This window comes from Balaenoptera acutorostrata, chromosome 4 (assembly GCF_949987535.1).
Source record: "Balaenoptera acutorostrata chromosome 4, mBalAcu1.1, whole genome shotgun sequence".
Classification (NCBI taxonomy): Eukaryota; Metazoa; Chordata; class Mammalia; order Artiodactyla; family Balaenopteridae; genus Balaenoptera; species Balaenoptera acutorostrata.
This window is the reverse complement of record NC_080067.1, coordinates 135,996,160-136,022,591: the sequence shown is the minus strand read 5'-3', so window position 1 is coordinate 136,022,591 and position 26,432 is coordinate 135,996,160. Positions and strand designations below refer to the sequence as shown.

The 26,432-nt window shown below is 39.1% G+C and overlaps 2 protein-coding genes across 3 annotated transcripts in view; both read left to right on the top strand.

The window, feature by feature from the left end:
- Positions 1–36: 36 nt before the first annotated feature.
- On the top strand, positions 37–11,268 carry RWDD2B (RWD domain containing 2B). Its single transcript, XM_007173808.3, has 6 exons — positions 37–191; positions 4,738–4,912; positions 9,107–9,333; positions 9,457–9,524; positions 9,650–10,012; positions 10,583–11,268. The coding sequence occupies exons 3-6, from the start codon at positions 9,127–9,129 to the stop codon at positions 10,815–10,817; spliced, it is 873 nt and encodes a 290-aa protein (XP_007173870.1). The 5' UTR covers positions 37–191; positions 4,738–4,912; positions 9,107–9,126; the 3' UTR covers positions 10,818–11,268.
- An 8,865-nt stretch (positions 11,269–20,133) lies between these two features.
- The window catches only part of LTN1 (listerin E3 ubiquitin protein ligase 1), a 72,245-nt gene continuing 65,946 nt past the window's right edge, over positions 20,134–26,432 (top strand). For both annotated transcript variants that reach the window (XM_057545327.1, XM_007173807.3), the window contains exons 1-3: positions 20,134–20,245; positions 25,111–25,314; positions 25,839–25,937. In XM_057545327.1, coding sequence (XP_057401310.1) covers positions 20,204–20,245; positions 25,111–25,314; positions 25,839–25,937 — 345 coding nt within the window. In that variant the 5' untranslated portion in view covers positions 20,134–20,203. The remainder of the gene's footprint in view (positions 20,246–25,110; positions 25,315–25,838; positions 25,938–26,432) is intronic.

Genomic DNA, 26,432 nt, shown 5'->3' with positions numbered 1-26,432 from the left:
GCGGGCCTGCGAGTGCGCATGCGCCAGCCTGGAGGACTCGGTCTCACTCTCCCAGGCTGCCGGGCCAGAGCGGTTTGTAGACTTCCGGTTGCCTAGCCCTAGAATTCTGAGGCTCCCTCCGGATGAGAATTGAGCTGTCCGTACTGCCAGGAAACTCGGGGTTACAGCACCGAGGGGGTCCATGGCTCGAGGTGAGTCCCTGTCCACTGGTGCTCAGCGGGATTAGGGGGGGGTCCGTCGCTGCAGCGGCCCCATCCACCTCCCGGGAACTTGGCGACCTGGTGGCACCGCCTTCCCACGACCTTCTCACCGCTCATTGGTTAGAGCTGGCTTCGGGGTTTCCTGGCCCCGCCCACCCCTTTACCCTCCCCGCACCCCCACCCCAACCCTCACCCTCACCCTCACCCTCACCCCCACCCCCACCCCCACCCCCGGCCTGGTCGGTCGTTAGGGGCGAGGGCCCCTGCGTGTGTGGCTTTGGTAGTGGCCCTGGCAGCTTTCTGAGACGGTTAGGAGTCGGGCAGCGAGACGCGCTCCGCCCTTAAAAAAAAAAAACTTAGTGGGGGAAAAAGGATTCCGCTCTGGAAACTCAAGATTCATTCTGCGTTCTTACAGCATTCATTAAAATCTCGAGTCAGAAAATTCTCATAAGGGTGTTTCTGGGACTGAAATCTCATCTACGAAAATAATTTGACAAATCACTAACTTGTGACATCACTGTAGTTGTCCACCCGTAGGTCTATTAGTCCCACACTTTGCTGGTTCCATTTCATCTTCCAGACCTCCAAACTCAATGAGGCCTCCTCCCAAATTCACTCACTCCCTGACTGAGTAAACAAACGTGCCTTTAAATAAATGTCGATTACTCCCCAAATTATATCTTCAGCCGGATCTCATAATTGTACATCTAACTGCCTGCTGGACATCTCTGCTTAATAGGTGTCCTGATAGGCACTTCATTACCTAGTATGTCTAAAACCAAACTTCACATTTCCATCATCTTCCCCATCTAAGTAAATGGCAGATCCATTCTTCCAGTTTCTTAAAGCCTTGGAGTTATTCTTACATATCGCATATAATTCATCAATAATCCTATTGGTTCTATACTAAATCTATGTCCAGAACATGAACAGTTGCTTACCACTTCCATCGCCATACCTTAATCCAAGCCACCATCACCTCTCCTCCTATCATTGTGGTGCCTAACCTGGTCACCCTGCTTCCATCCTTGTTCCCCTACCCTCTTCCCAGCAGTGAGTGCGGGCCTCTTCATAAGTCAAACCCCTCCAGTGGCTTTCAGTATCAGTCAGGATAAAATCCCAAATCCTAGCCATCCCTATGAGTTCCAACATGAACTGCCCCATATTTCCTTTCTAACCTTGTGTCCTAAAACCCTTCCCCTGGCTCATTCGGCTCCAGCCACCTGGTGTAGCACCATCCTGCTTCATGGACTTTGGACATGCTGTTCCTTTTGCCTGGAAAACTTTTTGCCCAGTTAAACACATGGCTTTCTTCTTCAGTGCCTTCAGGTCTCTCCCCTGCAGTCACCTTAGCAGAGAGGCTGTCCCTGGCCACCCCGTGTAAAATTCAACCACCCACCCTGCAACTTGAGCCTTACCTTCTTTATCTTCTTCATAACCGTTATTCACTGGACATACATATATGTGTGGGTTTTGTTGTCATGGTCTTCTCCCACTAGATTAAATCTCTGAGAGCGGAGTTTTTTTGTTACATTTGTCCATTGTTATAGTCTTAGTGCTTGACACACAATAGGTGCTCAAGAAACATTTGTTGAATGAATATAATAATAATAGCAAGTACTTTATGGCACTTAATCTGTTACCAGGCACTACTTTAAGCACTTTCCACACATCCTCATTTAATCCTCACAGCCACCCTGTCATTCCCATCCTGGAGATGGGGAGACTGAGGCACAGAAAATTAAGCCACCTGCCTAAGGTCACACAGTTGGTAATTGGCAGAGCCAGGAGTTGCACCTTGGCAGTCTGGTAACAGAATACATACTTAAACCACTATGATAAAAAAACCAAAGTAAATTCACCTTCTCTAATAACCATGTAACAAGTTGTTTCCTAGTTTCCTCAACTCCAACACGACTAGAAAAGATACGGAATTCCAATAATCCAGGAATTTTAAATATTTATGAAGATATTTTTAATAACTGAGCAAATGCTTAATTAAGTTAGGATGTCAAGTGAAAATAGTAGGATATAAAGATATACAAAGTTACTAGAGAGTAAAGCAAACATTATATTTAAAGGAGGAAGGCATGTGCAGTTCTAACTGTGTAGAGAAGAGCAAATATCATTAGGTCTGGAAAAAATGTTTGGGGGTCAGAAAGGTTTGGGATACTATGCATACTAAACCCTCTTGTTAGAAATTCATGGTGCATATTGGCATCTAACAATAAAGACTCTGAGAACTCACACACAAAAAGTGTGCCGTATAATTTATTGTCCTAGACTTCTCTGGTGATCCAGTGGTTAAGACTCCATGCTTCCAATGCAGGGGGCACGGGTTCAATCCCTGGTTGGGGAAGTTCCACATGCAGCGAGGTATGGCCAAAAAAAAAAAAAAAAGTTTATTGTACAAATGGGGTCACTTTTGTACACTATTGTACAAATGGGGTCACTTTTGGATAAATACTAAACCAGTCAGGACAAGAAGATGACCCATGGTCACCCTAAAGAAACCTATTGAGCTTTGTGTCATTCAGCATTTCAAGAACTTATTTAAGCACACAATGCTTTATGTATTTTTTTTTCCCAGCATGGCATTGACACCCTGGTAAGGCGTTTTAAGGACATGAGTTGAAAACCACTGGGATTGGGAATGATTAGGTGGTATTGGCATTGGTTTATACTCTGATCTGTGGAGACTGCCTATCATATACAAGACGTTATTTTCATATTTTCCTGATTCGTGTCCAGTTAATCCTAATGAAGTCAACACCCCACCACATTAATCATTCCCATAATCTTTGGTGTGTTTTTGACAGGACCCATTGCAGCTACTGACCTGACACCTCTGAGTAGTTTGCATTTCTTTTTAAGTGGAAGAACTTTTTTTGCTCTTTAAAAGTACCATAGAGTGAACTAGCTAAATTGTTGGCCAAATACCATTTTCTGATGTTAAAGAAATGACCCAACTATATTGGATGAAATAAAGAAGACTTGAATAAATAGAGAGACATGTTCTTAGAGGGCTTATAATGGATGATGCAAGGCACCCTTTGGGAAGTGGATCCGCTCTCAATACGCTGGCATTTTGTGATACTGTGTCTTTGAAACTAACAGCCAGATGGTGAACTGGGATAAATTCACTCTGTTACTGACCAGGGTTCTTGGCCTCCTTAATCAATAGAAATTGATAAGAGGCCAGACAAGAAATTCAGGCAGGGCTTTATTGGAACCCCTGCTGCAGCAGGAGGGAGCGAAAACAAGTAACAAGTTCCCTTGCTCACTCCGGGGGCAGGGGGAGCTGTTTCCTTATATGGGGTGAGGATAGGGGTGGGTCCAGGGGTCGGGGTGGTCTGCCCACCCCATTGGTGGTGCTGTGTGGGTTTTTGGTCTTTTTGTATGTTGTTCATAATTTGCCCCAGTTGCGCCTGCATGTAGTCATTTTTAGTCCCTTATAGTTTCTTTGTATTTTTTTGCTTGAGGAGACATTCGTCCGCGTGCAAACACTGCAGCAAAAGTTCCCAGGTCCCAGCCTGTCTCAACTCTACTGGGTAGCTGTCAGGGTCATCAGCCAGTATGCCTTTCCCCCCGGGAACCTAACACACCTCCACCCCATTCTCCCAGACCACAACACTGTTGCCCAATCACCGATTATGTGAACTTTTTCCTAATAGATAGTTGGCACCCTCTTGCTTGTCTCAGTATACTTCTATTAGACACTGCATACAATCAGTATAATGACAATGTGGAGTGTGAATTGATGGTTGATGGAGACATATTAGAGGCGGAGGCCAGGTAAGGGGAGTCATGGTTCTGGAAGGAAATAGATACACACTCAACTTTGAAACTTTGAATAGGCTGTTTAATAAAGGGGCTATTTACAGAGGTGTGGCCAGGTTTAAAGGAACCATGACTATCCCTAGGCTGTAAGTTCTGCTGGAGCTAAAGAAGAAGGGCTGCCTGCAGAAGCTTGGTCATAGAGGGTCACAGCCATTGTCAGAATACCACCAAAGCAGGGAAGGAGTAGTGAGGAAATACCCTAGCCTCTTTCTCCTCCCATCCTCCCACTTCCTGCCAGAGCATTGGCTGAACCCAACCACAAGAAAGGCAGAAAACTTGGGTACTCTAGGCTATAGAGGTCAGCTGTCCAGAGTCCAGGGCAGGGAAAAGAAGGACCAAGAATGGATTTAGAGGATAATCAGAAAGTAACCAGCACAAGAAGAAATATTCCAAATGATAAGTCCCTGAATTAGACCTTGGTAGTTGGGCTTGTGAAGAAGGGACAGGTTCAGGCCTATGCCGTTTTTCTTGTGCTTTCCTGCCTTGCACACCTGTTCTCTCTCCCCACTATGCCCCCTCCTCCCTTGTCTAAGTCTTACCCTTCCTTCAAGGCTCAACTCATATCCTGCTGCCTTCCTCAAATCTTTCCTAATGACCTATTTCATTGATTATGCTCTCATCTTAATCCTCATGATAATACCTACACTGGTCATTTAACACTTGGCCTTTTTACCTTCATTGTTCTATATTTTATTAGATATAAGTCCTGATCTTCGAACTAAATAGAAAGTTCCAAGAAGGAATGAAGGATGAAGCTCTACATATAGTAGCTGCTCAATAAACCTTTACCAACGATTAAAAGGAATTCCATGAAGGCACCACTAGCTGAAATAATGGTGTTTGATTTCACGGAGTAAATTCTTATTGAGAAGGTAAGCCATGTTTGCCTCTGCAACAGTGGGATTGAGCTCTTCTTCTCCATTCGGAAGAGTAACCCTTATTTTTTTTCTGGTGAATTTAGAAATACTACATGCTAATCATAAAACATCGAACAATATAGAAGCACACAAATTAAAAAGTGAAAATCCTTCTCTTCTTCGCTCTACCCACATTTAGCCAACTGTTAATAGTTCGGTGACTTCTCTTTGTGATTTTTTTTTTCAAATATGTGTGATGGTATAAGAATGAATAGTAATATCATTATTTATTGATTAAGATTATTTATATTGCTCTACAATCTACTATTTTAGGTAACCATATAAAATGAACATCAATGTTAATATCCATTTTTAAAATTATAATATTCTACTGTTTGGGTATACAGGCATACCTCATTTTATGGCACTTTGCAGATACTGTGTTTTTTACAAATTGAAGGTTTGTGGCAACCGTTGAGCACGTCTATTGGTGCCATTTTTCCAACAGCATTTGCTCACTTTGCCAGCATTTGCCTAATACCCCAAGTGTCCAAGTTTCAATCAAAATCGCTCATCATACCAAGGACAATGACAATCTCAAACTAAATGAAAAAAGAAAATCAATAGATGCCAATACCAGAATGACAGAGATGGGAGAGTTATCTGACAAAGATTTTAAAACCCCTATCATAAAAGTTTTCAACAAGCAATTACAAACACACTTGAAGCAAATGAAAAAAATAGAGTCTCAGTAGAGAAACAGAAGATATAAAGAAGAACTAAAAAGAAATGTTGGAAATGAAAAATACAACAACCAAAATTAAAAACACAGTAGATAGAATCAACACCAGAAGGAAAGGAGCAAAGGAAAGAATCAGCAAACTGGAAGTTACAACAAAAATTACCCAATCTGAACAACAGAGAGAAAATAGACCAAAAATAAATAGAGTTTTAGGGACATGTGAGACTATAACAAAAGATCTGACATTCATGTCATCCCAGAAGGAGAGGAGAAAGAGGACAGAACTGAAAATGTACTTGAAGAAATAATGGCTGAAAATTCCCCAAATTTGGCAAAAGGTATAAACAGATTCAAGAGACCAGATTAACGTCAAGCAAGATGAACCCAAAGAAATCCACATCAAGACACATCATAGTCAAACTTCCGAAAACGAAAAGAAAAAAGTTTTGAAAGCAGCAAGAGCAAAATGAACCTTAGCTATAAGGGTAAACAATTCAAACAAGAGAGCATTTTTCATCAGAAACTATGGAGACCAGAAGGAAGAGGCATAATACTGTTCAAATGCTGAAAGTAAAGACCTATCATCCCAGAATACTTATATCCAGTGAAAATATGCTTCAGGAATGAAGGAGAAATCAAGACATTCTATGATAAAGGAAAACTAAGAGAATTTGTAACTAGAAGACTTACCCTAAAAGAATGGCTAAAGTAAGTTTTCTAAACAGAAGAGAAACAATAAAGTAATTATGGAGGAAATATCATGACTGAGCAAAAATATGAATGAATAAAATGGATTTTCTTTGAGTTTTCTACATCATATTTGATAGCTGAATCAAAAATTATTACACTGTTCTAAATATATGTAGAAGAAAAATTTAAGATCACTATATTATTAATGGAGGGAGGTTAAAGTAAAAGTGACATAAGATTTCTGTATTTTACTGACACTGGTAAAATATGATACCAGTAGACTGTTACAATTTGTATATACATATGTGTGTAATTATATGTATATAATGTTATATATATATAATTTAGAGTAATCACTAAAAAGGCTATAAAAGGAAATACATGGGGCTTCCCTGGTGGCGCAGTGGTTGAGAATCTGCCTGCCAGTTCAGGGGACACGGGTTCGAGCCCTGGTCTGGGAGGATCCCACATTGCCGCGGAGCAACTGGGCCCGTGAGCCACAACTGCTGAGCCTGCGCATCTGGAGCCTGTGCTCCACAACAAGAGAGGCCGTGATAGTGAGGGGCCCGTGCACTGCGATGAAGAGTGGCCCCCGCTCGCCGCAACTAGAGAAAGCCCTCGCACAGAAACGAAGACCCAACATAGCCAAAAATAAATAAATAAATTTATTTAAAAAAAAAAAAAGAAATACATGCAAAAACATAGATTAACCAAAATGGAATTACAAAATGTTTTCAAAAAGGCAGGAAAAAAACCCCCAAAGAAATGGAAAACAGATAGAAAACAAAATGGTTGACTTAAGACCTAACATATGAATATTGCATTAAATGTAAATGTCTAAATACTATAATTAAAAGATAGAGATTGCCATACACACACACACACACACACAGAGTTATCTCATCCAAAATGTCAGTGGTGCCAATATTAAGAGATGCTGAACTAGAGTCTAATTAAAGTCTAGACTCTAGACTTTCAACAAATTCATGTTTTCTACTGCATACACACTGCTGCTTTCCAAGGTAGCTTGTGTTGACAGTACTGAGCCTTTCTGAAGTTCTGCAGCTCCCTTCCCCACCTGACCAAGCAGTTAACAGAGGGAAGAAAGCTGAAATTTGTTAGTTATAATTCATTCACCCCTTTCCATCTTCCAGAATTTTGTTGACAGCTTTTATCTATTATCTCCTCTCCCTTTGTATTTAAGAATCTGTTCCTTTACTGTAGTTTTAATGGGGGAAAAAGAGAGAAAGAGAAATAAATACATGTGCTCAGCCTTCGTGTTTTATTAGAAAGCCCCACACTTTTTCTTGCAAATGAAATTAAAATCAATTTATCAAATTCTAAAAAATTTTTTAAATCATATTTTGATTAGCAGCTTGGTAACCTTTATAACCTTGGAGTGGGGAAGACTTTTCTAACAAAGATTCAAAGTCCAGAATGTGTAAAAGAAAAGGCTGGTGAGTTTGCCTCCTTACAAATAAAAACTCATGAATGGCACACACAGACACAGAACACCATAAAAAGACTATGTATTAAGAATTTTTTTTAAAGGAGGGGACTGTGTAAAAATTTTAAACTTCCATGTAGCAACTTTCTGGAAGGCAGCTTGGCAATATCTACCAAAATTTTTAAATGCTGTACCAACCAGCCACCTCTACAAACTGATTCTTGAATATACAGTATTCACAGTTCAACATGCTTATATATATACATATATATATATATGTATATATATATATATATACATGCACATATATATATATATATATATATATATATATATATAAACTACCATTATAGAAGTGTTCATAATAGAAAAAATCTGGAAGCAACCCAAGTGCCCATCAGTAGATAACAAACGCAATAAATTATGACATAGCTACATGATTCAGTATGACAGTCAACCACTAGAAAGAATGAGATAGAGCAATATGTGCTGACAGTGAATAGATCTCCAAAATATATTCGGGGGGAAGAGAGATAGGAAGTAAGGAAAAAAGATGTGTATATATGATCCCCTGTAGATACATTTTAATTATATATTTCATTCTCTACGTTTATTTACACATTATACCAACATGTGTTTTCCATATATGTATAATGCCTAAAATGTTTTCTGTTTCTGAAACACCAAAAACTCTGCCTTGGATCAGGGACTTGGACAGATAGGGGAAGCAATCACCAGCAGCAAACTGTATCTTCATTTTTTAACCTTTCTCTGCCATTTGAATTTTATAATCTTGTACTTTTTTTAAAATGTTAACATGGGTTACTTGAGCTGTGGGATAATTAGGCTTTGTTTTCTCTTTTTCACATTCTTCTACTTTTTTTAAAAACTAACGAATATTAAGTTAAGAGGGAAAAATTAACCATCCACATAACTAACTCTCTTATTTTCATTCTAACTTTCCAAGGTAAGCAATCAGAGCCTCTGTCCTTGTTATATCATTGATATGGCTTTTGACTACATAATTAGTTTACTTCAATGTAATTGCTCATTGTGGCAGCTCAAGACGCCACATCAACTATCTAGAAACAGAGGAATTTGGTGCCTGCTTATTATTAGAGTTTTATGGCTCTCATTGGATTGTCCCTTTCTTTGGGTCCTTAGCATATTACATCTGAAAGTAGAATAACCAGAAGGTACTCTGATTAAATTTCATATTTTATGAAGAAATCAAATTTTCAATAAGTATCCATATTCAGTAAGTACCCATATTGAGTTCTCCCAAGATTGTATAATACTTGTAAATGTCTCTATTATCCTATCTTCCTAGAAACCTACAGATATCCAAAAATGATTGAGATTGAACAGGCAGAGGCCCAGCTCTCTGAGTTAGACCTGCTAGCCAGTATGTTCCCCGGTGTGAATGAGCTCATAGTGAATGACCAGCTGGCTTTAGCAGAACTAAAAGATTGTATTGAAAAGAGGACAATGGAAGGACGATCTTCAAAAGTTTACTTTACTATCACTATGAACCTGGACATATCTGAGGAAGCAATGGTAATTCAATTTTACTTTTGCAAGCATGTTTCATGTTTACTTTTGAAACATGTCTCAACTTAAAACAGCACTTATGGCATTTTTTCCCCCCCTTTTTTTTTTTTTTTTTTTTTTTTTAATCAGGTGATGTTTTCTCTGGCCTGTGTTCTTCCCTTTAAATACCCTGCAGTTCTGCCTGAAATTACTGTCAGGTATGGTACAGAAACTGGCCAACTCTAGAGGTCAAAACTAATCTGAGAATAAAAGCAATTCTCAAGTTTGTTCTCTGTTCCAAGAAAATTGATTTAATTTTTTAATCCCGTATCTTTTCCATCAGATCAGTATTATTAAGTAGATCCCAGCAGGCTCAGCTGAATACAGATCTGACCACATACCTACAAAAGAATTGTCTCGGAGATGTCTGTATATTGAATGCCACAGAGTGGGTTAGAGAACACGCTTCTGGCTATGTCAGCAAAGACACCACACCTTCCCCTGCTCCAGGAAGTACAGTCCAGCCAGTTGACCTCATTCTCACAAGACTCTGGATCTACAGCCATCACATCTACAACAAATGCAAAAGAAAGAACATTCTAGAGTGGGCAAAGGAGCTTTCCCTATCTGGGTTTAGCATGCCTGGGAAACCTGGTGTTGTTTGTGTGGAAGGCCCACAAAGTGCCTGTGAAGAATTCTGGTCAAGGTTGGCTTTCACGACTTTTGTATGCCTTGTCAATTTTAGCACTAAACACGACACTAGAGATGTGGAAATCAGTATGTATGGGCACTCAGTCTAAAACAGCACTCACATATGATCAGCATCACTCCCTTCGCCTAATACAGGGCGCAGAGAAGATGTTCTGTAGATAGATGTTAAATCGAGCCCCTGCCCAAGATGGTGTCTACCGTCCCCTCCATGTCTATGGATCTGATTCTTCCCTCATCTTAGTGATGCTGTAAGTTGTGTGAACCCTGTGAAACAAGGGGGTTTCTAATCTTCTCATTTCTGAGAAGTCCCTTTGGGAAGTCAAGATTCAGCAATTTCCACATTTCTAAAATGCTAATACGAGGCAGTGATAATGGCAATAAGTGAGTTTGGGGGTGGGATTATAACCAGAATCATATTTGATTAAAATAAAATCCATGGGAGATAAAAGTAGATTTCTTTACTTCTAGGAAAAGGCACTGAGAAATCTGTTTTATAACTTCTATTTTCAGTGCTTTAGAATACACAACACATTTTCAAAATTTCTACTCTGAAAATTTCTTTCAGACTCAGAAAATTAAACTGGAAGAGAATTTTAATTCGCCATCGAGAAGACATTGCTTTTGATGGTACAACTGAGGAAATGGAAAGACAAAGAAAATTTTCAGCTTTTGAAGAGAAAGTATTCAGTGTTAATGGAGCCAGAGGAAACCACATGGACTTTGGTCAACTGTATCAGTTTTTAAATGGCAAAGGATGTGGGGATGTTTTCCAGATGTTCTTTGGTGTGGAAGGACAATGAGCAGAGGAGTAGTTGAAAGTGTTTTGCTGCTGTTGGTCTTTTGACTTTCTCCCCAACTCTTTCTTGAAAGATTAAGTAATTTCACTTTAGTCCCATTCTAAAATGTTAAGGGGGAAAAAGAGGAAAAGTAGTATAGCTGAAATGCATCTGTTAAAGATATTCATGATTGAATGCAGAACTGAGTTTTATAATCTTAAAATTGTTGATAGACATGTCTTGACATATAAACTACCTATTTTGAGAGAGAAGTTAATTATATTTGAGGACGATAGTGTTGGTGATAACTTGCCACTTATTTCCAATCCCCTTCCCCTTTATCTGCCTCCACTAAGAACCTGGGAAAGTTTAATGCTCACTCTCTCCAGGCTCTCTTGCAGCTGGGGGTGGGGGCCAGGGAACCTTTGGGGAAACTTTTGCTTCCCTGATTAAAATGATAGATGCAGCTAGGGCACCTCTTCCCTCTCTTTCTGTCCGAAATACCAAAGTGATGGCTGGAGCTGCAGTAGTCCTTTCAACCACGAGGGAAGGAAGGGCCAAGAGAGCCACAGAGATGCCAGTCCTCAAGCTGTTAAACTACTGATCGAACACTAGCCGCTGCCTATCTCTAGACAGCTTATTATGAAATAAAACCAGTTTTATGTATATTTCTCTGCCTGTTACTAGCAGTTAAAAGCAAGTTTGCCGAATAGATTTTTTTCAAAGCATAAGTTTTGCATCTGCCCCAGGCATCTGATACAAAGGTAAGTGAAATTTTTCTTAAACGGAGTTTTCAGTTCATCTCTATTTTTGTATACTTATGCTCTGCCCCTGCTCCTTGGCTCACCTAACAGAAGGCTTTGAAGCATGAGCAGAGCTCAAACTTTTTAATAGGCATCAACTATTCATCAAACTGGTAATTTAGAGCATTCGTTTTTGGAAAATTGGATTTTGACAAATTTTTCTCTCTGGAAGTGGCTTTCTGTAAATTTATTTTCAGCAAATTGACCTAGAGTCAAATAAACACACTATCTGGATTTTGAGGCCCTCCATAAATCAGTTTCCAAAGTGTTTATTAAATATTTACTAATTGCTAGCACTCAGCTTGGTACTGTGTTGGGTATTCCTTGAAAAGTCAGACTTGGGTAGAGGAGTGGGCATGGGGGACATAATGCATTGTTTATCGTAGTAAAAAGTTGGAGGCAATGTACGTGCCCAATCACTAAGTGAATCAGTAAATACATTATGCTACATACTATCCAAGTAAAAATCAAAAGTAATAAAGTAGAACTAACAAGGCAATGTGGATAGATCTTAAATATAAACACAAATAAGAATCCAAATGGTTTTCATAGCACAGTGCCTATATTGGCTGCAAATCTTATGTGCTTCCTCAGATTCCCTCCATGCTGCCCACCTCCCCAGTGCCCTGTCAGTTGCCCTGGAAATGCCAGTCCTTACTCCGCTGCCACCACACAGCCAGCTGGACCAGCTGGACGTTTAGTTTCTGACTCCCTCTGGCCACTTCCAGATTTGGGTGAAATACCCCACAGAGCATGAGCCTGACATCCCTAGAGGCCACCAAAGGGGCCAGGTGATGCACATGTTACTTTCAGCAGGACTAAATTGCTATAATTTTTTTAGTCTTTGTACATTATTTTAATAGAAAATACATTGTTATGTGTAAATATATAGATCTCAAGTGTAATATAAAAACATAGACTACAATAATGTAGAATTATAAGTTTTCTTCCCAGACAGACCTGTCAAATTCAGACATTGGACTATTAACACAGTGACCAAGAGAAGTACAGATTTTCCAACCTCATGATTAATAAATTTTTTTGGAGAGTGGATGGAAGTATTAGAAAACAGCAAATTAGATGGTCCTGCCTACATTATATAATGTAAGAGACACAATAAAAGCTGTAAGAAACTATAGTTAAATGTTAGAGGCAATATAGCTTTCTTAGACTTTTACCAATTATTATGTACTTCATATATAGACATCCTTAAATGTAAAATTGTTCAGTATGTATCTTTATTCCACAGTGACAGTTTGTCATGTATTAATCTGAAAAATATCTTGAACTGGAATCATCTATAAAGAAATAATGATAAACCCTTAAAAGAAACTCTTAGTCCCAAATCAAATCATGTTTAAAAATTAAAAGAACTATAGAAAGCAAGAGTGGGGGCAGGAAACATTGACTACATGTCCATTTTTATTTGTAAAAGTAATTCCTGTACAAACAATAGTATTATTGAGTCAAGTAAAACAAAACACAATTTAAACATTCTAAAATTAATCCCACAAGCCCAAATGTTCAGATTGGAGTAACAAAGTCAAAGCCAGTCCTACCATCTGCACATTAATTTGATAAACTGCATTAAAACAAACAAACAAAAAACTGCATCTGCTGCGGTGCACAACTGATGATTACTTTCGGCACTTGTATAAAAATAACTGGCACCGTTTTGTTTTTGGTTTTGGTTTTAGAAAGCTGTGTATCAGGGAAGCCCAACATAATGTATCATTCGTGAAATTCCATTAAAGCTACAAGGCAGCCAAGAGTTAAAGGCATATAAGGACAGGTGCACGTACATAACTTGCCAGTCCGCTGCCCCCCGAAACAATGATTACAACTACATAGTACAAACTGGGCCCACAAAAATTCTGCAAAGGGGGGTACAAGGAGCATGTGCTTCCACTTAAGCACAATCTGGCAATCTGATCCCACCGCGTGTAGTAAGGATGGAGGCCTTAATGCCCTTTGCGGAGCCCTTCGAGGAACAGGGCCTGGCGAGGGAGGATTCTGGCTCATAATGAAAGGCAGGTGCCTGGCTGCCTACGGAAACCCGGGTCCTGAGCGGCTCCCAAGAGCGCTGGGCCTTAACAGACACCACGGCCGTCTTCTACAACCCCGCACCTCCCCCGTGCAGGACCGCCGCACGTGCAGCTACAGAACGCAGCTGGGAGGGGCCCTAGGACGCTTCACGCATGCGCCCCGCCTTCGTCGGTGCGCCCCAGAAGCACTAGCCAGTGAGGGTCGGAGACATGGTGAGCGCTGGGCAGTTGGGCAGGTAGCGTAACCGCAGCTGGGACAGCTGGATTAGGATCTGGTGAAAGGATTCTGACCCTGGCATGAGTCCTGCGCTTGTCTTTCGGACGGGCTTCCTGCAGCCGTGCCAGTTGCAGCTCTGGTGCTGAGATAACGGTTTTTGTTGTGTGGTGGTGGTAGTTGTTGTTGTTTTTTAATACTTATCTTTTACTCTCTTGGGATTTCCCGGATGTTGCTAACAGCTGGGATGATTGGAGGAATGATGCTCTCTGGGGCCTGGGTGGCACCTTCGAGGTTCAGGGTGTCTCCCGATTTTAACCAGGGAATTACTGAAATGGAGGCTTAATTTTTTTAATATTAAAAAATTTTTTATTTGGTTTTAAACGGATACATTTTTTGAAAGAAATTTAAGTAGTTTCAGAGAAGTTTAAATGACGTGTTCTCAACAATATTGTCTTCCTGAGATAGTTTGAAGTTCTAATTTATGATTCTTTAAGTAACACTAAATTTAACCCAAAATGCAATATGATAGGAAAAAGTGATTTTCTTCAGAAAGAAAATTCTTAAGTTTATTGGCCTAAAGTTCTTATTTTACCTGAGTTCTTTTTTAAAAATTTATTTTGTTGAAGTATAGTTGATTTACAATGTTGTGTTAACTTCTACTTTACAGCAAAGTGATTCAGTTATACGTATACATACATTCTTGGAAAAAGTAATTTTTGATACACCATCACTTTTGTTCTTAAAATATTTTCAAATTAACTATTTTCAAATAGTTCCTAAATAATAATTTGCTTTGGATGACTGAATATAGGAATTTTGCTCATACAGTATGGAGGCTTAATTCCCTCCCCCCCCCCACCGGGGTGTTTGGCATTTGGGATTTTGTAAACTTGTTCTCTTGCTTTCCCCCGCCCCCCAAATATATGTAAATAAGTGTAAGCAGTATATTTTTACTAGAAAAGATGACCATTGAGAAAATGTACACATAACTGGATATAAAACTCACCCATAATCTCCTGCCCAAGAAGACAAATTTTTGTTTTATGTTTTATTTTTTAGTATATTACTTTTGCATATGTGTATATGTTGTCTTCCTTTTTAAACAAGTCATACTGTACATGCTGCTTTGTATCTGCCTTCTTTAATTAAACAATAGGTTGTAAACATTTCCATGACATTAAATATTTTCAAGACTGTCTTGTATTCGGTTGTCTGAGTGTACCGTAATTGATTTCAGCAGTTCACTGTTTTGGTCGTGAGATCATAACATTTTTGGTTTGGTTTGGTTTGGTTTAGTTTAGTTTCAAAAAAGAAGCTGCTCTGAGCATCCATTATTATCTCTTCAAGGTAGATTTCTAGAAGTGGAAATTCACTCAAACTCTGGATTTGTCTTGCCGATTGCACTTGTGAAAGGTTGAGAAATGAAAATTTCAAGACCTCTAGAATTTCCTTTGCCTTAGATTTTTACCAACACTGATTATTATTTTGCCAGTTTAATAGATGGAAAACTCTACATTGGTTTATGTTATTTTCAATTGACGTTTAGTGTGGGCTAATACTTTTTACACGAGTACTGGTCAATTTTATTTCTTCCGTGGTGAATTGCCTGTTTATGCCTTATTTATACCTAAATAAGAAGCCTTAAAATAGTTATTTGTAAGAACTTTTTTTTAACAGTAAGCATATTAACACCTAGTTAATGTTGCAGATGTTTCCCAAGCTTGTCTATTTGTTTTTTCTGACATAGAAAAAAAAAAACAAGACACTTTCAAATTAATGTTACTTAAATGTATCAGTCATTTTCTTTATGGTTTTCTGTCTTTGGAGCATTGACTGGGAATGCTTTCCCTACTCCAGGATAATTTAAAAGTATGTCTATATAACCTTATAACTTTTTTTTGTTTTAAAAAATCTTATTGTGAAGTAGATATGTAACATTCATACTATTTATCTTACTATGAATATTTACCTTATACAAAAAGGTAAAAAGAAGTAAAAAATGAATAGTCATAATCTTACCAACTAGTTTAAGAAAACTTTACCGACAAGTAAAACTTTACCACTCTACTACACGAGTGTGGTTGAAATCCTCTTGTGTAATTCTGCTGATTACAATTCTGTTCCTTGGCAGTATTAACTCCACCCTAAAGTATTTATCATTCCCATATATTTCTTTTTTTTTTAAATTAATTTATTTATTTAATTTTTGGCTGCGTTGGGTCTTCGTTGCAGTGCACGGGCTTCTCATTGTGGTGGCTTCTTTTGTTGCAGAGCACAGGCTCTAGGCACGTGGGCTTCAGTAGTTGTGGCACACAGACTCAGTAATTGTGGCTTGCGGGCTCTAGATCGCAGGCTCAGTAGTTGTGGCACACGGGCTTAGCTGCTCCGCGGCATATGGGATCTTCCTGGACCAGGGCTCGAACCCATGTCCCCTGCATTGGCAGGCGGATTCTTAACCACTACACCACCAGGGAAGTCCCCCCATATATTTCTTTGTACTTTAATGACGTGTGTGTGTATCCCCGTGCCACATTTTATGGCTTCATTTTTAACATTCAGTCATCAGCAATTCATTTTAGAGTGCTGCATGAAGTAGGTACTAAAGTTATTTTCTCAGAAGGCAAGCAGTTGTTCCAATGATATTTGCTGGATAATCCATATTCTTCAGACATTTGAGATGCCACTTTTATCAGAGCCTGAATGTGGGTTCTGGATTTGCCATTCTATTTTAGCTTATTCCTAACAACACTATTAGGATTGCTACGGCAATATCTTGAGTTTTGAAGTTTAGAAGGACAAATCATTGTTATGCCTGCTTTTCAAAATATCTTTAGCTATTCTTTCATGTTATTCTTTCAGGTGAGCTTTTGAGATAGTTTTGTGATATCTGAAAACAAAATCTTACTGAGAATTCTTTTGGGGGTACATAGATTACAGACTTAACTTTCAAGATTTGACATCTCAGCTATTGTAATTTCCCATCCTCTCTCTAGTTATAACTCTTTAAGTTTTTGTAGCTTCTTTCCTCTACGTACTGCACCTATATATTAATTTTTATGTATTTTGGATTTTATAATTATCTTTAATTAGGTCTTTTATTTTAGAACTTGTTTATTATTTTATAACATCAAAATTGATGTTACAATCTGATAGGACAGATTTCTCTCTTCATTGTTTACCAAAAATATCCTTTTGATTCTCCTTTTATTCTTCCAGATAAACTTTTAAATCATGTGTCCAAAGTTCATTAAGACTTTGGTTTACATTAGAGTTATGGATATTTTGATTAGAATTGACATAATATTACCACTTTGGTAGGCACTGTTTAGAGTACTCTGGTGTAAGAGGGTCTCATCTTCAAAAGAGACAACCACTGGGAACTGTTACGTAACGGAGACTATTTTCGAATGCCCAAACCAATTATAAAATGGCGTTCTAGGAAAATCAAACAGAGACCTGCGTGGTTTGGAATAGTTTGAGGGTTTACATCAAGCGATATGGATCCTTGTTATGAAATGTGGGCAGTGTCAAGGAAATAGAAAGAAATGAAATCATGAGATATTTTGAAGTAAGAATAGTAAACAAGGGCATGGATAATCACCCTGGTCCTTTCCCTCAAGTTGTTTTTCCCTGATAAAAGTCCCTGCACAGAAGTCAGTCCAGTTTCTTGACTGGCCTTTCCAAAGGCCATGCTAATTCCTTAGTTCACTGACTCTGCCCCTCTCTAGTCCTGTTTAGAGTGTTCTTCCCTAGGTCTGCTCTTCCTAATTTTGTCCAAGCTTTGGGCTGTAGTTGTCATCCAGGAAGTCTTTCTGACTATTCCAGCACATTACTCTCCCCGTCCTGTAGCATTTTTGATATGTGACACCCAAATTATCAGTGAATTGCCTGATATCTAGTACTATTTCTTATGGTAAGCTGTTTTCGAGCTATACTGTATAACTCTTAAGAGGACACTGTGATTTGTGCAACTGATAATGTAAGGTATTTTATACAAACTTGATTAAATATTTATTTTTATTTAAAATTGCATAATTAATACATGAATATATTCTCCTTGTATAAAATAAAATCTTACAGGGAAGGCTTAATTTCCTTTGACTATAACTCTTAACCCTAATCTCTTTTCTTGCCACCTCTTTCCCCTAAGGATTAACTTCAATTATCAGATTGGTATGATAATTGCATACCAATTGCAGCCTTTTTTTCTGTGTATTTACATCATATATATGTATCCATATATTATTGTTTTATAAATTTTTTAGACACAAATGGTATTATGCTGTACATATTACTCTATTTGCTTTTAATTTAAGAATGTCTTAGAATTCTTCCCATGTATGTACAGATAAACCTCTCTTAACTGCTGCCTAATAGTCCATAGAATAGATATAATTTACTTAGCCATTCCCCCAATGGATAGACACTACGTTGTTTTCAATTATCTTGCTATTATAGTGTTTTAGTGAACATCCTGCAGCATGTCTCTGGATGCATTTTTAAATCAGGGTCCAGTCAGGAAAACAGAAACTTCACTACTTATTTAAAGAGAAAAAAATGTAACATGGCAGATTGGTTAAAAACGAGTATAAAAGCAAAAAGAGAATCCTGAGGTAACACAGAGGTGATTACTGCACAGCAGCTACTATCACTAGGGCTAGAAAAGGAAGGAAGGAAAGAAGAGGTTGGGGTAATCCGAATTTAGAAGTTTGGAGGAGGGCCTGGAAAAGCTGGGGCTCAGTTCAAGCCTATGAAGAGAGGGTGGTTCCTGGCTGGAGCTGCTCTCTGGAGCTCAAAGAAGGTACTGCGTGATGCTGGGGCTCTGACTTCTGAGAAGGGGGCACCACAGGCCGTCTTAAGAGCTCAAAGGAGGGGGCCCATGGAGCTAGGACTCATACCTCGGCGGGGAAAGGTCCTGCCTGGCTGCTGCTGGTACCCCTGAGGTGTGCAATGAGGTTGACTCTGATTGTCGAAAAAAAAGATGGAGACGGAAAACAACTGCTGCCTAAACCAATTGCTGCTACCAGGGCAAAGCGCTGCTGCTGAGATGATGTTAACAGTATGGAGCAAGTCCCTTCTTCCTCTTCTCTTTCCGTCTCCTTCTAGTCCATCGTCCCCCGCCACCCCTCCCACGTTGAAGGAACCTAACAGGAAGCCAGTTGACTAAAGGAGAAATAGTCTGCAGAGCCTCCGTATCATGGAGTTGATTATAATAGGGTGAGTGTGTGGGCATGAGAGATAATAACCAGCAACATGTGCTTATGTTTCTCTACTGCGATTCTGAGGAGCAAAATCACTAACTACAAAACCTGTAAATTTCAAATTTTAAGAGAGACTACCACACTACCCTCTTTTCTAAAAGCTGCACATAACACTTTTGATATGGGGGGGGGAAAAACGCGGAGGGGGACGGATTTAGAGTTGCCTAGAGCACTACTTTGCAAATTTTAACAAAACCTGGGGAAATTGTTAAAAATGCAAAATCTGATTTAATAGTCCCAAAGTGGGCCTGACAGTCTGCATTTCTAAGAAACAGCCTGGTGATACTGATAATTGCTTTTTTGCGTGGGGGGGTGGGCTGCGTTGGGTTTTAGTTGCGGCATGCAGGATCTTCCTTGAGGCGTGCAGGATCTTTTCGTTGCGGCACGCAGGCTCCTCTTCAGTTGTGGCCTGCGGGTTTTCTCTCTCTAGTTGTGGCTCGCCAGCTCCAGGGCGCGTGGGCTCTGTGCTTTGTGGCACGCTGGCTCTCTTGTTGAGCTGAGCGAGCTCAGTAGTGTGGCACGAGGGCTTGGCTGCACCTCTGGCATGTGGGAATCTTAGTTCCCCGATCAGGGATGGAACCCTCGCCCGGTGCACTGGAAGGCGGATTCTTTACCATTGGACCACCAGGGAAGTCCCGATAATTGCATTTTAAAAGGTCTAACATTGTCCCATCTTCCTTCAGCCACTACTGTGTCATTCCATTGCTACCCTTGTATGAAAATACCTCCCTTATGGCCCATGCCGATCTCCTACCCGCTAAGCAGGGAACAAACCTTCGCTGCAGGAAAGCGAAGAAGCAGGGTTTGGCGCTATTGGTCCAATGCTTGGCTTCCTATTGGGCAGGGGTTACTTCACTCAGATGGGCGTGGCCACAAGTGTGACATATCCCGCCACGGATGGCCAGGGACGCGGCAGGAGGCGGGAGCGGAAGTGGGGCGGCATGTGGGCGGGGTGGGTGACGGAAGGGGAGGGCCAGGGGAAGGCGTCCCTGTGGGCCCTTTTCCGGTGCAAGGAGCCGGAAGTTGTGGCTCGGCCGTGTTAACTCGGGGGCTGCGGGGTGAGAGTGCCGCTGAGACCGCGAGCATGGGCGGGAAGAACAAGCAGAGGACTAAGGGGAACCTGAGGGTGAGTGTGGGGTGGCCCAGCCAACCTAGGAGTCCTCGCCTCGCAGTGGCTGGCTCCTCCCGGTGCAGGGCCGGAGGATGTGTGGAGCGCGGCTGTGGGGAGGCGTGTGTTTGCGTGTCGAGTGTGACCTCTCTGTTGTGTGTGCGTCCCCGCGGGCGGGGTGGGTTATCTCTGAGCAGACTGGGGAGTCGTGAGAGAAAAGATGTTCCGTGCCAGAGCTGTCCTCACCCGAGCATATTCCCCCCCCAACATTTTCATTAAGAATTGGTTCCGTGTCAGCTTCAAGAGGAAGGTTACCTGGCCAGGGTGGCAGGGGTGAACAAGGGCATTGGGTGGGAAGCAGTTAAGGTGAGCCTGGTGTGCACGGTATCTCGCATCATGTCGCTCCTTCGCTCAGAAACCTGCTGTGGCTCCCCACATCCCTCGGGGTAAAGGCTAGAGCCGTGACGACGATACATACACGGTGCATGGTCTGCTGCGGCCCCTTTCCATCTCCGACCCCATCTTCAACTCCCTCCGCCTCGCTCACTCCATCTGGCCACGCTTATCTCTTCACCGAACCTTGACCTTGCCTGGCAGGCTCCCCGACGCTCTTTTGTTAGGTGCCTCCAAATTTTGCCCGAGATATCTCAGTGAGGTCTCCGGTGATCACCCTATTTTAAGTTGTAGCCCTCCCACCACCGCTCCCTTTTCTCCTTTCCTGCTTTATTTTATTCCATTGCATTTATGACTTTTAACATATTAGTTGACTGTCCCGCTTCATTTACTGTCTTGCTTCACTAGGATATTAGTATAGGATATAAGTATCAGGAAGGCAGGCGTTTCTGTCTGCTGCTGTTAACCTTGGAGCCTAGAACAAAGATTAGCATATAGTAGAAGTTCACTAAATACTTGTTTAAACCCCAGAGTGGACTAAACTACAGGATTGGGGATGCCATAATGATATTTTTTATAGTACTAGGTTTATTATGGCACAGTCTAATTTTATGAGGATGCTTTTTTCCTGTTTCTGAAACAATTCTCGTGATTCCAGTACCACATTTTCTTAGATCTGTCACTTAATCTGTTTTGGAGGTTAATAATAGTAACAGTGATAATAGTAACTTACCTTGTGTTAGTACTCTCCTAAATGCTTTACTTGCATCCTCATTTAATTTTATTTTTTTATTTAAAAAATTTTCTTAATGTTTGCTTTTGAAATATTCCAAATATTAGGAAAAGTTGCAAGAATATTAGAGCAACAACTCATAAATTCTTTACCTAGGGTTACCAATTGTTAATGTTTGGTCACTTTTGCTTTCTCTTTCTAAAATATATGTATTTTGCTGAACCGTGTGAGAATTAGTTGCAGAAATCATGACCCTTAACTCCTAAATACTTCAGCATGTATATTCTAAAAACAGCGCCATTCTTCGACACAACCATGAGCAATTATAACATGAAGAAAATTTAACTTCAGTATAATACTATTATCTAATAATATACATTATCATATTCAGATTTCTATAGTCATCTCAATATTGTTCTCTATGAATTTTATTTAGATATAGCATTTAAAAAATTTTTTTAATTTATTTTTGGCTCTTGGTGCACGTGGGCTTTCTCTAGTTGCAGTGAGCAGGGGCTACACTTCATTGCGGTGCACAGGCTTCTCATTGCAGTTGCTTTTGATGCAGAGCACGGGCTCTAGGCACGCGGGCTTCAGGAGTTGAGGCACGTGGGCTCAGTAGTTGTGGCTTGTGGGTTCTAGAGCGCAGGCTCAGTAGTTGTGGCGTATGGGCTTAGTTGCTTTGCGGTATGTGGGATCTTCCCGGACCAGGGATCGAACCCATGTCCCCTGCATTGGCAGGCGGATTCTTAACCTCTGAGCCACCAGGGAAGTCCCTAGATATAGCATTTTTAAAAACATCCAAGATCCATGAAAGGATCACTCATTCCATTTAGCTATCATTTAGATCTAGGCAGTTTCCTAGTGCCTTTTTTTGGAGGAAGATTCTTTTATGACGTGGACCATTTGGAAGAGTCTAGGCAGTTGATTTGCTTAACTTAGATTTGTCTAATTGTTCCTTATAATTACATTCAGGTTAAACAGTTTTTGACAGAAATGCTTCATAGATGATGTGTATTTCTCAGTGCCTCTCACACCACAGGGACACATAATGCCTGTTTTTCCTGTTATTGGTGGTATATGTTTAATCACTTGATTAAGGTGTTGTCCATTGTATAAGTGTCTCTTTTTATTGGCTATTAACAAATAATATGTGGAGTAGTAATTTCGGAATAACCTGTTCTCTCATAGACTTTCACTTAATGGTTTTTAGCATCCTTTGATAATTCTTGCTGGAATCAATTATTATTATGGTGGTTTGAAAACTTATGTTTAATCTTGACTACACCTAAGTCATGATTTAGTGACTGTTGTCTCATTTTAAAGGTGATGATTCTGAGGCTTTGAGAATTAAGTTGCCTAAATTCATGTAGTCAGGAAGTTGTGGAGTTGGGATTTGGACTTCAGAGTGGCAGTCATTTATTCAACAGAAGACTTTGAATACTGAATGCCATGTATTCAAAGACGATAGAGAAATTTTCTGTTCTTGAACTATTAGTTTGATGATAGACAGATAAGTAAGCAAATAATTGTAATATATTAAAGAATTATGGAACAGGTATCAGTAGAAGCAAAGTGGGAGAACAACAAAGAACGGTGATTGACCTGAGAGGCAAATGTTGAAAACATGAATGTGTTTTCAGGGATAAGTGGGAGTTTGTCAGGGAGAGAAGAGATTACACAAAGACCAAATTGTGGGTAACTAATAAGAACCTGCTGTATAGCACAAGGAACTCTGCTCAAATACTCTGTAATGGCCTGTATGGGAAAAGAATCTAAACAAAAAAAAAGTGGATATATGTATATGTATAATTGATTCACTTCGCTGTACTCCTGAAACTAACACAACATTGTAAATCAACTGTACTCCAATAAAAATTTTTAAAAAAAGAAGCATGTTTGCTGTTTGAAAAAAATGAATAAAAAGACCAGATTGTGAAAAGGCATGACATTTTCGGGGAACTTTGTATTGAGTTTGGAACTAGAACATAAATGGTGGGAACAAAAGGGAGCAGGGAGGAGGAAGTGGGACAAGAGAAGAAAAAAGTGTTAGAAAGATGACTGGAGAGGTCGAGGCCAGATGGTGAAAGATCCCGAAAGCTTCCTGAATTTGGTCTTTAAACTGTAGACTCAGGATTGCCACCTCAAATATTATACCTCTAGAAGCCAGGCAGAAAAGAATGAAGTAGGTGTAGTATAAGAAAATTAACTGCCAGAAATAGTATCGAGGTTCTTAATTTTTGAACTGTGGGTATGAGCATCTAATGTACAGTGGAGAAAGTAACAAGAAACAGTAACTACATTTTAAGTTCAAAGTAGACATTGAAAAAAGATACAATTAGTTGAAAATAATTTGTTTCTGTGAAACTGGACATCTGATACCTTTTCTGCACCTGGTTGTCACTGTCAGCTCTGGTCTTCAGGTCAGTTCAGAACTCAGCCTTGACTCCTTTAGCTTTTAGCTTTTTATACTATTTCATTATTCTGTTTCATAATAAAACTGTTTACACATGAGATTATAGGTAAAATTCCAATGTCTTAATATCATCATAGTTTTCAGAATTATAATTCACTAACTTCCTTTGTAGCTCTTTATTCATGTATCAATATTGAGAAAGGTGAACTGAATAATTTTAGTTCATTTTAATAAAGTTTTAAAATAGAGAACCTTTTTTGAAATTAGGCCAAGTGCTACTGTTTTGAAAAAATATCTAGTCCATCATTTTCATTTCTGGTCACTCAGTTTAGGAAGTAGTACAGATTATTATTCCTTGATAAATGATTTTCCCAAACACAGTTTTGCTAGGTATGAACAAACTGAATCACACATTTGGATTTGGATTTTCAGACATTCTTACGGAGGAATAAGAAATAGATGAGTTTAGATGGGTTGTGATGTCATCCTGGACATTGAACTGAGGCATTTTCCTATTAGATGACAATGAATACATTAATTTCTTTCAACAGTTCAAATATTTTCTTTCTTTGTCACAAAGAATCCTTTAATTTTTAGTACTGGAAGCCACTATATTGTGTATCAAACAAGCCAATGACTGTGTTTCAAAACAAAGGAGTGTATCTTATATCCTGATCATTGTATTGATTTTTATGTACATACTAATGTAATTTGTAACCATTTTAGCCTAAAGAGATTTGGTTAGGCTGTGGGTATGTGGAAATGAGTGTGTCTGCCCACAAGGAACTCCTGGTCTAGAAGTTGCTATCATTAGACTTGTCCTAGGGTAGTTGCTTAATAAATATTTGTTGAATGAGTGGGTGAATGAAAAGATATCCATTTATGAGTTAATTTTGCATCACTACACAGTATACATATGTGTGTGTACATATATTTATACAAAAGTTGGAAATAAAAAATTTCATACAACAGTACTTATTCTTACCATATGTGATGCAATCTGATTTTTAAAATTTTGTTCTATTTCTTTAAAATGTTGTCATGGCCCATTAAGTTGATATCATGAGTCTCTAATGGCTTGTAATCACAACTTTAAAAACATGGTTCTGATGTTTAGGAAACCAGGAAATAGCTCCTAGGAACATTATTGTTAAGTTCTTGGTGACAAAAATATTTATCTTTGGGGAACATTGCAATAGATGCATAAGCTAGGGGGAAAAAGTCCTCAAATAGAAGTTTGCTTCATTGTGGGAATTGTCAAGTAATTACTCCAAAGAACTTGAAGTTAAATTTTGAACTCTTCCTTGACTCTGACTTTTTTTCTACCTACTTTCTTACCAGCCTTCAAACAGTGGCCGAGCTGCAGAACTCCTTGCCAAGGAACAGGGAACAGTGCCTGGATTTATTGGTTTTGGAACATTTCACAGTGACCTAGGCTATGTTCCTGCTATTCAGGGAGCTGAAGAAATAGACAGTCTTGTGGATTCTGATTTCCGAATGGTGCTGCGGAAACTTTCAAAGAAGGATGTCACAACAAAACTAAAAGCAAGTTTTATCGTTTTCATTAAAATGGTCAAGAAAATCTTTTTGTTAAAATGTCATTGGCATATTTTATGTAAAGAAGAATGAAGAATCATCACTAATAAGTACTTTTAAATGAAGAATCATCACTAATAAGTACTTTTACAATTGTACTTTTTTCTGACACAGATTTTAGGTTATACTTATCTTCTAGGTTATAAGTTAGTTTGTTTTTCTGCACTTCTTGGAATCACTTTGGAATTCTGGCTTTACATTTTTTCCTATTAAGTAATGTAATTTTGACTCTCTAATTTTAAATGGTTTTTGTTTTTTGTTTGTGTACGTTTTATATATTTTTTAAAACAACTGAAAAGTTTCTACCATAGCAACCTATAAAGGAACTCTTCAGATTAGTCCCATATGGCACAAACAGGGATGGTGTATTCTCACGTTACATAAAATAGACTAAGCTTCTAGAACGGCATAAATATAATCAACAGCCAGTATTATGGCGGTTGATCCTTAACAATTTTAATAATTTATTTTAGGCTATGCAGGAATTTGGAACCATGTGTACAGAGAGAGACACGGAAATTGTGAAAGGAGTTCTTCCATACTGGCCAAGAATTTTCTGCAAAATTTCACTTGTAAGTATTAAGACTTGGCTAGTTTATTTCTGTTGTGGTTTTTTTGTTTTGTTTTTTGTGTTTTTTGTTTTTGTTTCTGGTTGAAGTTGTGGGGACTATCAAATTTATATGATTCATTTTTGGTGAGGGTTGTGGAATGTTATGTCAATATTATTATGCAGATTGGATCATGTTGGGTTGTAAAAAGGAGCTGTTAGGTCCTTACTATAGAATTACCTAGATACTTTTAAGTCATAGCACATTTTGACAATGTAATTTCTTTGTATACTTGCTGCAGAAGAATGAGAATGAATTGCTTATTTATTCCAGGCTTAGCCTTGACTCTATCTTGAATACAGTCATTTTTAACTCGTTGGGAAAAGGAAAAATTAATCAGTTTTTTAATATAATTATTGATTTTAGTTTAGGTTTGTGCATAGGTGAATTCTTATTAATGGGTCCTCATCGCATACCCAGAAATGTCAGTATTTATTTTTATGGGTTAGAGCTGTTTTA